This window comes from Poecilia formosa, unplaced genomic scaffold (assembly GCF_000485575.1).
Source record: "Poecilia formosa unplaced genomic scaffold, Poecilia_formosa-5.1.2 Scaffold57, whole genome shotgun sequence".
Classification (NCBI taxonomy): Eukaryota; Metazoa; Chordata; class Actinopteri; order Cyprinodontiformes; family Poeciliidae; genus Poecilia; species Poecilia formosa.
In genome coordinates, this window is record NW_006799996.1 from 1,231,617 (window position 1) to 1,243,873 (window position 12,257).

General features: G+C 38.6%; 2 protein-coding genes across 2 annotated transcripts in view; both read right to left on the reverse strand.

The window, feature by feature from the left end:
• Positions 1 to 12,187, reverse strand: part of klhl12 (kelch-like family member 12) — a 61,390-nt gene extending 49,203 nt beyond the window's left edge. The window contains exons 1-2 of the mRNA XM_016672225.1: positions 12,072 to 12,187; positions 10,546 to 10,621 (exon numbers count right to left, since the gene is read on the reverse strand). Coding sequence (XP_016527711.1) covers positions 10,546 to 10,585 — 40 coding nt within the window. The 5' untranslated portion in view covers positions 10,586 to 10,621; positions 12,072 to 12,187. The remainder of the gene's footprint in view (positions 1 to 10,545; positions 10,622 to 12,071) is intronic.
• Positions 1,909 to 3,360, reverse strand: cebpb (CCAAT enhancer binding protein beta). The gene has a single exon (XM_007553586.2). The coding sequence runs from the start codon at positions 3,312 to 3,314 to the stop codon at positions 2,325 to 2,327; it is 990 nt and encodes a 329-aa protein (XP_007553648.1). The 5' UTR covers positions 3,315 to 3,360; the 3' UTR covers positions 1,909 to 2,324.
• Positions 12,188 to 12,257: the final 70 nt, after the last annotated feature.

Genomic DNA, 12,257 nt, shown 5'->3' on the forward strand with positions numbered 1-12,257 from the left:
CTTGATTACTCTAGGAAAACAACCAGTTTGATTAAAGCGGACCAGTCAGTGTGAATTATCTCGTTTGATCAGCTATCTAAAGCCATCCGAGTGTTCATCTTTGAGTAGATGGAAGGCGTTAATAGTGGATGTTTTCTTGCTTAATGATAACAATAAATCTAGTTGGGGTTTTATATCTGCTTGAACAATGTGTTCCTAAATCAACACAGCAATGAACGCCAAGGGATTTTGAGGAACAACTTATTACATGATGCTGTGACTCATAGGAGGAAAAAATCTCCTCCATTTCACAACTGGCACAGAGACGACTAGACAATTGGATGACAGGTGTGTGTTTGTGTGTTTTTGTACTGGTTTAACAGAGGCGCTTTTAGCAGCAGACCAGTTTGGAGGGGATGTGATGCAACAAGGAGTTTTTTTTTTTTCTTTTCTTTTTTTACGGACAGGCACTGCCCATTGACGGTAAAACGAGGAAAGAGGGACGGACTGAACTGTGAAGAAGAGAGGTCATCCTGTGTGGGAATTTCCCCCTTCGGCTTGTGAGCCTGGAGAGGTTTGGGGGGGGGAATGGGATGGCTTGTGGTTGCTTTGGGGGGGTCATCGAAGAAAGAATGTGCAGAATGTTTCCAAGAACCTCCAGACTGTGTTGAGGAGAACTTGGAGAGGCAGAAATCTGACTCTAAAGAGGGGTTTTAATGCTACATGTCATTCGTCTTGTTTCGTTTCATGGCGGGCCTGGAGCCAAACCACAGCTTCTTGCAGCTATTGTTGAGCAGGATAACAATGTGTTTTTTAAATGTGGGTGTAGCATTCTTCTAGTGGTGATGTGTTGGAAAAGGGAGGACGTTGCACAACTCATAAAAGCTAACCAGATCATCATTGACTGTGTTGAAACATCCAAAGTGTAATCTCCCACTGCACAAACAGCAGAACGCTGCTTTTCTGACACGACTTTTCACTGCAACTGTAGTAAATTTTCACTCCCCACAGTGGCTTGTTCAAATCACGTCACACTCCTCGCCTTTATCTGGAGTTTTGCTTGCTTTTAGATACGATTCAGAGTAAAACTCAGGCTGAGGAGCTTGGTAAATTCCACCATGAAGCTACTTTGTCAGCTTATCTGCTGCCTCCTCTCCTGCTTTAAAACTCTCAGCGTCTCGCCTGTCGGCTGTTCAGGTGTGACCTCAGCAGGTAGTGCGATCGGGTTAGTTGCTGATTAATTTCCATGCGACCTTGAACCCCTCTCTAGGCCAGTGGACCCAGCAGACTATTGACAGAGCCGTGTGCTAAAGATAAAACGACCATTTCTGTGCTGCGTGCAGTGACCGAGTCTTTTTTTTGTTTGCTTTTTGCTGCTCTCAGCAGTATCATTTCAGTATAAATTGGCTGAATTTATTTTGGGATCAGTGCACTTTATGTCAAATCATTAAGTCAAACAGAAACTTGGCAGTTAAGGAGTCTTTTTTTTTCTCTTACTCTACTATGCACTGTATTATGCACATAAAACACATGTGCATAATGCAGAATGAAGCGTATTTATTTATTATTAATGTGTGAATTTTTTGACTTTATGTTGCACACTTTCTCGGTGTGAGAGTTTGCTGCAAAAGCGGTTCCCTATGTTGCAACCTGAATTAAACTCTCTTATTCTGTGAAATGTGCCGCTAAATCTACATTTATTATCCATTTATATCCAGCTGGAAATTTAATTTCTTTTGTGAATCGTCTCTATGTAAATAAACTGAATTTTAAAATTGCACATTTTTCTTGCGGTTGAGCTGCTTGTGTCACTGCAATATGTTGTAACCTGGAACGTGCTATTACACAGCCCATGATGAAAATTAGGCAAGCATATAAAGCGTTGTGCAAAGAAAAAATGATAATAATAAAGAAAAATGAGTGAAAATCTTTAAACAAAGTATAAATCTGTTTAATTCAATAAAATATCAAGTACAATTAAAGCATTTCACCTTTTAATATTAAATAATTATACTTATTTCATTCATTGCCAATACTATTACAAAGAGTTGCATCATTTCACTGCAGCACAACTCTTCCCCTGACAGCCATTGCTGCAGACACAGTGTACACAAAATGTAGAAATTCACCAGGAATGGATGTAAAACCTGCACAGAAATACTGCATACACCAAAAAAAAAAAAAAAAAAATTACATCTGAGAATAAAGCTAAGGTGACATGTTTAGGAAGAGTCGTGGATGGCCACCCCATGCGCCCACTCTGTTCAGTCTCATTCAAAGCGTCCTTGTAAACCAGTGGGTGTAGTAGTACCCTGTATTTCTGTAAAGTCCACCAGGTGAACGGCTCAGCACTGTCCGGTGGCGGACAGCAGGTTGCGCAGGGTGGCCAGCTCTCTGGACAGCTGCTCCACTCGCTTCTGTAGACGGTCGTTCTCCACCGCCAGCTCCAGCACTTTCTGCTGCGTCTCCAAGTTGCGCATCTTGGCTTTGTCCCTGCTCTTCCTCACAGCGAGGTTGTTCCTCTCCCGCCTCAGCCGGTACTCCTCGCTGTCCTTGTCCAGGCGCTTCTTCGACTTCCCGCTGGACGACTTGCCGCCGTGCGACGGCGACCTGCCGTTACCTGACGGCGCAGGTGTGCCGGGCGGGCTGGAGCAGTTCGACGACGCGGTGGAAATGTTCCCCAGACTCCCACTCGTGGACTGGTAGTGCAGGTAGGACCTCATGTCGAAGCCAGACGAGCCGTTTTCCATTTTCGCGTCTTCCTGGCTGTCTTCTCGGTCCGCGGGAGCAGCGGCGGCGGCTCGGTAGCGGCTCAACTCCGGGCTCAACACGCTGTCCACCCGGGTCTCCTGCAGCTCCGCGTAGCTCAGTCCGTACGACTCCCGCAGGTTCTCGCACTGACTCGCCTCCAGCTCGTTCAGCAGAGAGTAGTTCTTGTAGTTTTGCAGAGCCGTGACTCTTTTGATCTTGCTCTCCCCGAGGAAGTCTGAGAAAGCGTCGCCCGGCTGCGGCTGCTGCGGCTGCGGCGGGCAGTGCAGGGCTGAGTCCAGGTACGCGCTGAAGTCGATAGCTCTCTCCCGCTCCTCCACGCCCAGCTCCGTCATCGAGTCGCCGAGCCTCCAGTACGCGCCGCCGCCGATGGGAGCGATGATGCCGTCTCTGCCGTGGATCGCGAAGCCGCCCTCCTCGTACAAGCCGGCCACTTCCATGGATGTCAACACCCGCCGGACTGCAGGAGCGCGCAGGGCTGAGGTGAGGCGCCCTGACCAGAGTTGGGAAATGTGTCGGGAATGCGCCGCGTTTAAATCCCACTCTGCCCCTGCCTGTGGTAACATGCGAGTAGTAAGTTTCGCGGAGCCTCTCACATTGACAGGTCTTCCTGTCTCAGGGGTTTTTTGTATTTAGAGCAACCGGGGTGGGCGTGGCCTCGGGCAGGTGACGCAAAGCCCCGAACCAACCGAACAACCTGTACCACTTCTTCAGGTTATTTCCCGTACATAATAAATTAGCCTGACTTGCACCGGAACACAGTAAAAACACACGTTTTGTGCATCGAAATGATTTAGAATATGACCACAGTGGTAATTCAGAAAGTGAAACTCCTATTTTACACACATTGTGGTATATTTCTGTTAATTCTTAAGTTTATCAGAAAAAAATTTATATTATATGACGTCAGCCCTAAATGCCTTGTTATCAGAGGCTGGTAGATTATCCACAAATTGTACTCAAGTAAGAGCAGCACTACTTTAACATATTTTTACTCAAGTAAAACTAAAAAGCAGCCAGAAAAAACTCAAAAGTAAAAAAGTATTGGGTGAAAAGGCAGCTAGAGTAACTGTTCAAAACAAGCATGTAATATTTGAAAAAAGAATAAGCAGACGGACCAAAATATAAAGTAATGTGTAAATTTGGGTATATTAAACGACCAAAATTAAAATAATTCACATAAATAACAAAACCAGACACAACTAAAGTTTTTTTTGAGTCAATTTCTTTCAATATAATGAAGCTTTAACAAAAAGTACTGCTGGTGAACAAACTTGTTATTCATTCACTGAAGTTAATCACGAGGGGAAGAGTATCCAGAAATCTAACTCAACTGTAACGATACTTCATAAGTTACTCAAATACAAAGTACATTGTAGTAAAAATACTCTTAAAAATGAATGTTTTCACAAAAGTTACTTGAGAAAATGTATGTAACTATTAAATTAAACTGTTGCTTGTTGTTCTCAAAGTACAAGCAATGGCCTATCTGCGCTTATATGTGCGCAGGTATATGTGTTATATGCTGTACACGGTTTTAACATAATAAAAAATAACATTCAGGAGATGTGGTGGTTTTTATTTTGCGGTGTAGGAAACCCTGTGCTGCTATTGATCCACTGTGTTTCCTCAAAGTCACTTAATAGAGAAATGTAAGACGACTGAAACATACTGTATGTCCATGCACTGCAAAAGTATGTGCATAATACTGGGTTAAGGCTAATTTTATATGAATTAATGCGATAACGATAAAGCAGGCAGACGCCTTCTCTGCTTCAGCAGACGCCTCCAACTCGTCTGCGTTTTTGGATCTGGTGTTTAGAGTTTCTTCACAGCTACCGCTGTTGCATGCAGTTTTTTCTTCCACTAAACTTTTTGTTTCAGATGCAGCACTCTGAACAGTCAGTTTCTGGTTTACACTGCAAAAACACAAAATCTTACCAAGTATTTTTGTTCTCGTTTATAGTGAAACTATCGTAGCACACTTGAAAGAAAAACAAAACTGACTTACAGGTAACTTTTCAACGTCTTTTAAGTAGACAACTCCTTAATATTGATAAAAAGTATTAGTTCCACTAGCCCAGGGGAGGGTAACTCCAGGCCTCGACAGCCGGTCTCCTGCAACAACACACCTGAATCAAATAATGAAGTCGTTAGCAGGACTCTGGAGAACCTGACTGCAGTTAGGAGGTGATTCAGCTGTTGGATTCAAGTGTGTTGGATCAGGGAGACGTCTAAGAGTTGCAGGACACCGGCCCTCCAGGACCAGGATTGCCCACCCCTGGACTGGCCTATTATTCCACTTGTAACAAGGGAAAAATGTCTTGTTGTAAGTCAAATAATCTGCCAGTGCAACTAGAACTTTTTCATCAAAATTAAGGAATTATTGACTTAAAATAAGCTCCTATATTGTGTTGAAAAGTTATCTCTAAGTCAGTTTTAACTTATTTCCAGAGTGCTGAGATATTTACACTAGAAACTGGACCAGAAATACTTTGTATGACTTTGTTTTTTGCAGTGTAAGGCGCCTCACAGATGATGTAAATAGCTGCTAAACTGTTAATTCATCGGTCTTCCCCATGATGGTGCAGGTTCTATACAATTTTACACCAAAAAAAAGTTTATTGGTTGTTTGTAACATTTAGGTAATTTTTTTTTTGAGAACGTCATTGTTTAACCCCTAAAAAAATAAGTGAATCCATGATTTTAATCCTAAATATGTGAAAAAAGGGGATAAAAAAGCATGAACTGTATTTTTCTCTATTGATGCATGCATGCAGTAACAGAACAATGCATCAGTGTGAATATTGCCATACTTTCTTAGACTTTTTAATTTGCTCATTTAGTATTAAAATTGAATTGTGGAGGTAAAAATGTAAGTTCTGAGTCCAAAACCACAGCTGGGTTTCCTGCATGCTCTGCGGTTTCCAGCCTCAGTTGGGTCAAGCGGCAAAGTCACAGCACAATAAAAAACAAAAAGAAATGAAGATGTTAAAATATTTAACTGATTTATTCTAAAATGAAACTGAAATGCATAACTGAAGTCATAAGAGCAACACCAACTACCTCATTTTGTCTGGCAATGAGCGTCTGATTCGTCAACAAGGCGTCCACTCACGCCCCCTGCAGGCCAATCAAGACCCAAACAAAACAAAACGTCGACAGTGATGGAAAAAAAAATCCCTTTCTAGTGACAAGGTGTTTACCATTTCTGTTCAGACGTAATGAGGTCGGGACTGTGACACCATCTACACACGGCTCGCTCCCCACAACTTCCACTCGCTGTTTTTGATCTGCAGCGAGTGGAAGAATTTGATCTTGGTTGGGGGTTAGAGGTCATGCACAACATGATAAATCTCTAAATCTGTATAAAGGTCAGAGTGGGTGTGATGGGAGATTCAGATTCAGACAGTCTGGTTTAGGTCTAACACAACTGAGAGCGCACCCAAAGGTCTCTGTGGCTGTGAATTTGTGGTGTGTATTTATATTCAGCTTCCTTAAATCAAGCTGAAGCTGTTGAGCTTCGTTTTTACTCCAGTTTCAGCTGCCAGTCGGTTACAGAACATCTCAGACAGACAGATGTTTTCATTTTAAGAGAAGTTCTGCTCCCATTTTAAGTGTTTTTTCAACCTCAAATTAATTATAACTGTTTCCACCGACACCATAATAGAATTACGACATATAATTTTACTCATTGAAATGCATGCACATATATCATCAATAAATTATGTATAGTATGTAATTGAAATATTGATTGTTAGTGATGCTATGAGTGATGTCAGTGGTGTTAACAAGAACATGCATCATGAAAAACACATATGTGCACATATATCACAATATAAATCAATTAATCACATGATAAATTAAAATCAGCTCAATATTTTACATTTGAATGATTTGTTGTTTTTCTGTTTCTACCAAAAACTGGATGAATAAAATCTTCAGTCTGGTGATTTGGTCTCAACTCGCTGTTTTTCTGAAGGACAATTTTGTTTCCAGAAACTTCATAATTCATTTTATTTGTTCCTTTTGCTTTGTTTGTTTCTTCTGGATAATTAAAATGTCTGTCAATTCCAGTGTTAAGTGATCATTAGAGTTTAAAATTTATTGATCTTTGATTATGTGTTCTTTCCATTACCATTAGATTAGTCAAAAATGGCCTCAAAACAACAATATTATAGTTTATCGCAATAACTTCTGGGACAATTTATCGTCCAATAACATCGTTACAGGCCTAAATATGTAACAAAAATTAATAAATATTAAATTACAGTGGCAATCATATAAAGTATAACATAAATATGTACAATAAAAGATTAAATGCATTCTTGTTTACATAATTATATAAAACATGACCTGGATGACTGAAACAATGTCTTGTCCTGACTCCATGTTACTGTATATATTGATATATAAATGAATATTGTCTGTTTGTTTCTTTTTTTACTTATTACAGTGGTATAATATGCATTTTTTCTTTTACATAGCTCTAAATAAAGCAATAAGTACTAATCACTACTCTTCTGTAGTCCTGTAGTCCCAGTAGGGATGTTTGTAGGGCCGTAACTTACAATTATTTTAGTAATCGGTTTTACTATTGCCTATTGTGATTATTATGATGAAAAAAATGCCACACTCTGAGGATTTTTTTATTTAACCACTTAAAATTTTTTCTTGCACAATATTAAAAACGCATTAAACGCAAAGAAACAAATTCATTTTATTTGAGCTAAATAGAGACATGCTGCCCCCTTGTGGTCTGATGTAAAACTGTCTTTTCCTAAACTACAGGATATGTTTTTGTAGAAATCCGTTTTTATGAACAAAAACGGACTTTAATTTACACAAACCAGTGTTACTTTCCCTTGATGTCTTTAATGAGAAAATGAATATGTGTTTATCTTGTTTACTTCTGAATCTGTTGTCATAACAGTCATGTCAACTCCCCGTTTATGAAACCCAACCTGGTTTTACAAAGAATTATTCTGCTTAGTTTTTTCTGTAATCAGGTCCAAACATGATAATAAAAAACAAACAAACAAATTCATCAGTTTTTCCAATATCAAGAAAAAGAATCAAGAGTCACTGATCTTGTGTCTGTTTTAAAGGTTTCTACTTCTATAATTCTCATTAAATTGAGAATCTGATAAACTACCTCAGAAATGCGTAATTAATCCCGTTATCTCATCTGGTGAAGGTGCAGAACTGCAGCTCCACCCTAATCTGTCACTATAAACCTGTTGTTGATGCCTAAAGATGTAATTAAACACTTTCTAAATTGTTTGGTTTAATCTAATGTCAGGGATAATTACACATTTAATGACATTTAATGATGGTACATTTAGATGTTTGCTGGATCTGCATGCGTGAACAGATCCAGGCAAGGTGCAACAGAGCTTTACATGCATGCAACCTTTAAGAACATTTTACAGAATAATGCTATTTAACAAAAATAATAAGTTTGTTTTTTTCTGTCCATTTCTCCATTCACAAGTCAAAAGAAGACAATAAATACAGAATATTGGGGAAAAAAACAAGATGAAAGTAGTACAGGAATAGATAAACAATATTGAAATTCCTATCACAGGTTAAATATTCACTCAACTTGCAATTTTTCCACATTTATTGAGTTAGAAGCACAAACTTTAGTGTATTTTATTGAGATTTTACGTGATAGACAAAGTGAAATATAACTGTGAAATTAAATTTAAAAAGTTTTCATAGCTCATACAAATTGAAAAATGCACTGAGCATTTTGTATTTGTCCTCTATAATCTGATGCCCCTAAATAAAATGATAAAGAAGCCATCTAATTAGTTAAACTTTACAATTATGCATGCCTTTGTGTTGGTCTAGTCTATGACTCCCAAGAAAAAACACGGACATTTGTGACTGAAATGTAGAAAAGATTCAAATGTGTGAATTAGGGATGCTCTGATCAGGTTTTTTGCTGCCGATTCCGATACCGATCACCCATGAGGCCGATCTCTGCCGATCACCGATCTTTGCCAATCGTCTGAATACTGTTATGTGATCTGGAAAAATTAAAAAAATTATCTGGTAATAAATCCACCTAATTAACATAAACATGCATCATACTTGCAGGCACAATAGATCAGCTTCTCAGTCAAAAGTACAACTGAAAAACCTGCAACCAGTTAAACAATATTTAACAGTAAGCCTCTCAGTACCCTAAATTATACATGAGTCAAATAAATCTCATAACACTTATTATACCAAATAATGTCTAGTAAAAGAGGGAAACATTCATTCAAAGTCAAATACAGGGTGCATCAAAATAAACAATCCCGAGTTACTAAATCCAAACTTCCTGCTAGCATGGCTAGCTGATTAATGCTGGTTCTGATTGGCTGGTTCTGACAAAGCTGAGTAACTGTGCAGAAAACAGGAGGCGGGAGAGGAGTTCGATTATTTTTTATTTTCATAAATTATGTATCATGTTTGGACATAGCGAAAGTTTTAATATGTGAATGTTTTTGTTGTTATTGTTTACGTTACGTGCTGCAGCTTTAAGAAGAGGCTCGGTGTGAGAGTTCACTGCTGGGTGGAGGTTGAGCGCCGCTCCGCCTGTGAAATAAATACTACTTGTATTTATTAAATACTACTTGTATTTATTTCACAGGCGGTCCAAGAGCGAGAGCAGAACCAGCGTCTTACACCGCCAGCTCGAAGACCTAAATTATTTTCCGGTTTATTTGTTTAGCTTTCTGACCGTGATGCTAGTCCGGGTGAGTGTTGGTAGCTGTGCGCTGCTGTACCTGCTAGCTGCCGCTCCAGATGTCCTGTTTTCCTGCGTTGAGCCTCGATGTAGCCGAACTCCGTCAAGTGCTGTTTTTTAAATGCCATATTAGATATTAGATTGTGTGGATGCATTTTGAAGTGCTTCACTCCCGAGGTAATTTCCCCGTCCCCGTTCACTCAGAGCGTTCAAGTTCCACAGGACAGGATTTACTGCTGCGCGCCTGCGCAGTGTGAAGGAAAGCTGCGCACGCAGGCTGCGAAGTGAGATAAACGAGATCGGCAACAAGAGACCGTGATCGGCGATTACCGATCATACACTTTTTCACGGAAATCGGCCGATTATGATCGGTGGCCGATCGATCGGCACACCTCTAGTGTGAATACTTCTGTACTCCACTGTGTCAAAACCATAACATCTGTGTGCTGCCCTTTTTTCTTATTCCAAGCTTTATCAAAAAATTAAAATTTATGTTTGTTACTAAACATTCAGTCATCATTTCAGATAACAAAAGTTTCCGTCAATAGAATCTAATTGCTGAAAAGGTAAACTCTATATTTTAACTAATGTTTCTGCCTAACAGATGGACATTTTAACCACTACCGTCCTCATGATAGATCAGTTTCATTTTTAGGTTTTTCTGTTTCTAATTAAACCCATCTAGAGCTGCAGGAAGTATTGCAGCATTTACAGTAAACTGGTAAAAAGAGAAGAACAGAAATAGCATCTCAGTGACTCAGTCGCGTCCTCAGAAACGTTTATGTAAACATTGTTATTTATTAGTCATGACCCACAAACATGGCTGCAACAGGAAAAAGAAGAGTTTACTAAACAGACAGTTTGTTTTGGCTCTTGAAGAAGTTAACTTTTTCTTTTTAAAAGCTTAAAAACCTTTGGGTTCTCATTAAACAGTTGCATCATTTTAAAGTTATTCTAACGTGTGATTACATTTTACTGCATTAAACCTTTTGTAAAATCAGACTTCTCAGTCTGCAGATGTGGTTTCTGTGCGTATTTAATTTGTGGAAATTACTCACCATTTGTGACGTCATTATGGGCATCTGATATTCTCTTCATCCTTCTTTCTGAACCTCTTCTCTTTTTTCTCCAGTTCTACTTAGAAAAAACAACCACAGAAAGATAATTACTGTAATTTGAAAAAAGATACTCAAATTAAATGAAAAGTAGGGCTGAATAATATTAGTAGAACATGTAGCTGAAATAATATTGCACCACATTAAGATGCAGATAGATTTTGATTTTCTCTTCAGCTTTTTTCTATTTACTCACTAGTCTTAGTGAACTTTAGTAACTTGGCGGCTTAAAATACACATAAAGGACGGCAGTGAAAGTCTGTCAAACAAAACAAATGTATTATTGACATGCAGAAGTTGCAGTTATAGCGCCGAAAACACAACAGACTACCAAATATTGAGATATGACCCTTCTTCCCACTGTGTATTACGGGACAATGATGTGATCTGATATTTTGCACAGTTCTTATTATTGCAGTGCTGTTTTGGTGGCGTAATAAAAATATAAATAAAAATAAAAAATCACTGGGGCAGCTGCAGAGTTCTGACCAAAAAGAGAAAAATGTGTCATATCCCAGAGGTCCTTAAATCACTCCTGCTTGTAAAAGGATAGATTTCAAACTCTTTTTTGTCTATAAAGCAATAAATGGCCTTGGGCATGAATGCTTCTCAGAGTATTCAGATCCTTCAGGTCATCAGAAATCTGGTCATTAAATATTTCCAAATTCAGGCCTCAAGGTCCGATGTTCTGCAACTTTTAGATATGTTTCTGCTTCAAGACACCTGAGTCAAATAATCAGATCATTAGCAGGAGTCTGGAGAACTTTACTGCATACCGAGAGCGAGGGCAATTTACCCATTTGATTCATGTTGAACTAGGGACACATCTAAAAGTTGCAGAACATCGGCCGTTGAGGCCTAGAGTTGAAGAAACCCGGTTCAAATGCACCTCAGCAAGAGCCACTTCCTGAAAACCTGCCATATGTTTAAAAATCAGAACTGGAAAACATAATGTTTTACTACACCTCCACTCTGAAAGCAAATGTTTATTTTAGTAAATCAATAGTTTTAATTTATAATTTATTTTATTTTTTCCAATTTGTTTGTGCAAATTGTGCTTTTCAAACAATAAATTCTACAACAGCATTTATACACTGCAAAAAACTAAATCTTAAGCATATTTGTATATTTTCAAATGCAAATATCTTAATACACTTAAATTAAGACAAAACTAACTTTTAACTTCAGCAAGATATAGGAGCTCGTTTTAAGTAACTAATTTCTGAATATTGTTAAAAGTACTACTTTAACTGGCATGTTATTTCACTTATAACAAGACATTTCCCCATATTATAAGTGGAATAATCTGCCAGTGGAGCTAGTACTTTTTAAAATCAATATTAAGGAATTATTGACTTGTAAAACCCTTCAATATGTTGCTGAAAAGTTACCTGTAAGTTAGTTTTGTCTTATTTGCAGAGACAATATATAAATGACGCATAATTACTGCATTTTTTTTTCTCACCAACCTGAGCTGTAAAGATGGAAAAATTGTGACTGCTGCTTCTTTGAGAAAATAAAACTTAACTTCTTCTTCTTAAATTTTAAACGGCGGCTTGCATCCAACAATATACTTTACTCCACCTAATTTTGTGTTATTTTGCTTTTACAACTCGAACACAGCTGGCATTTTTTTTAAAAAACGCTCATGGACC

What these genes read in the sequence shown, in the direction of transcription:
- cebpb (XM_007553586.2), bottom strand. Translation starts at nt 3,314, where the DNA reads ATGTTACCACAGGCAGGGGCAGAGTGGGATTTAAACGCGGCGCATTCC.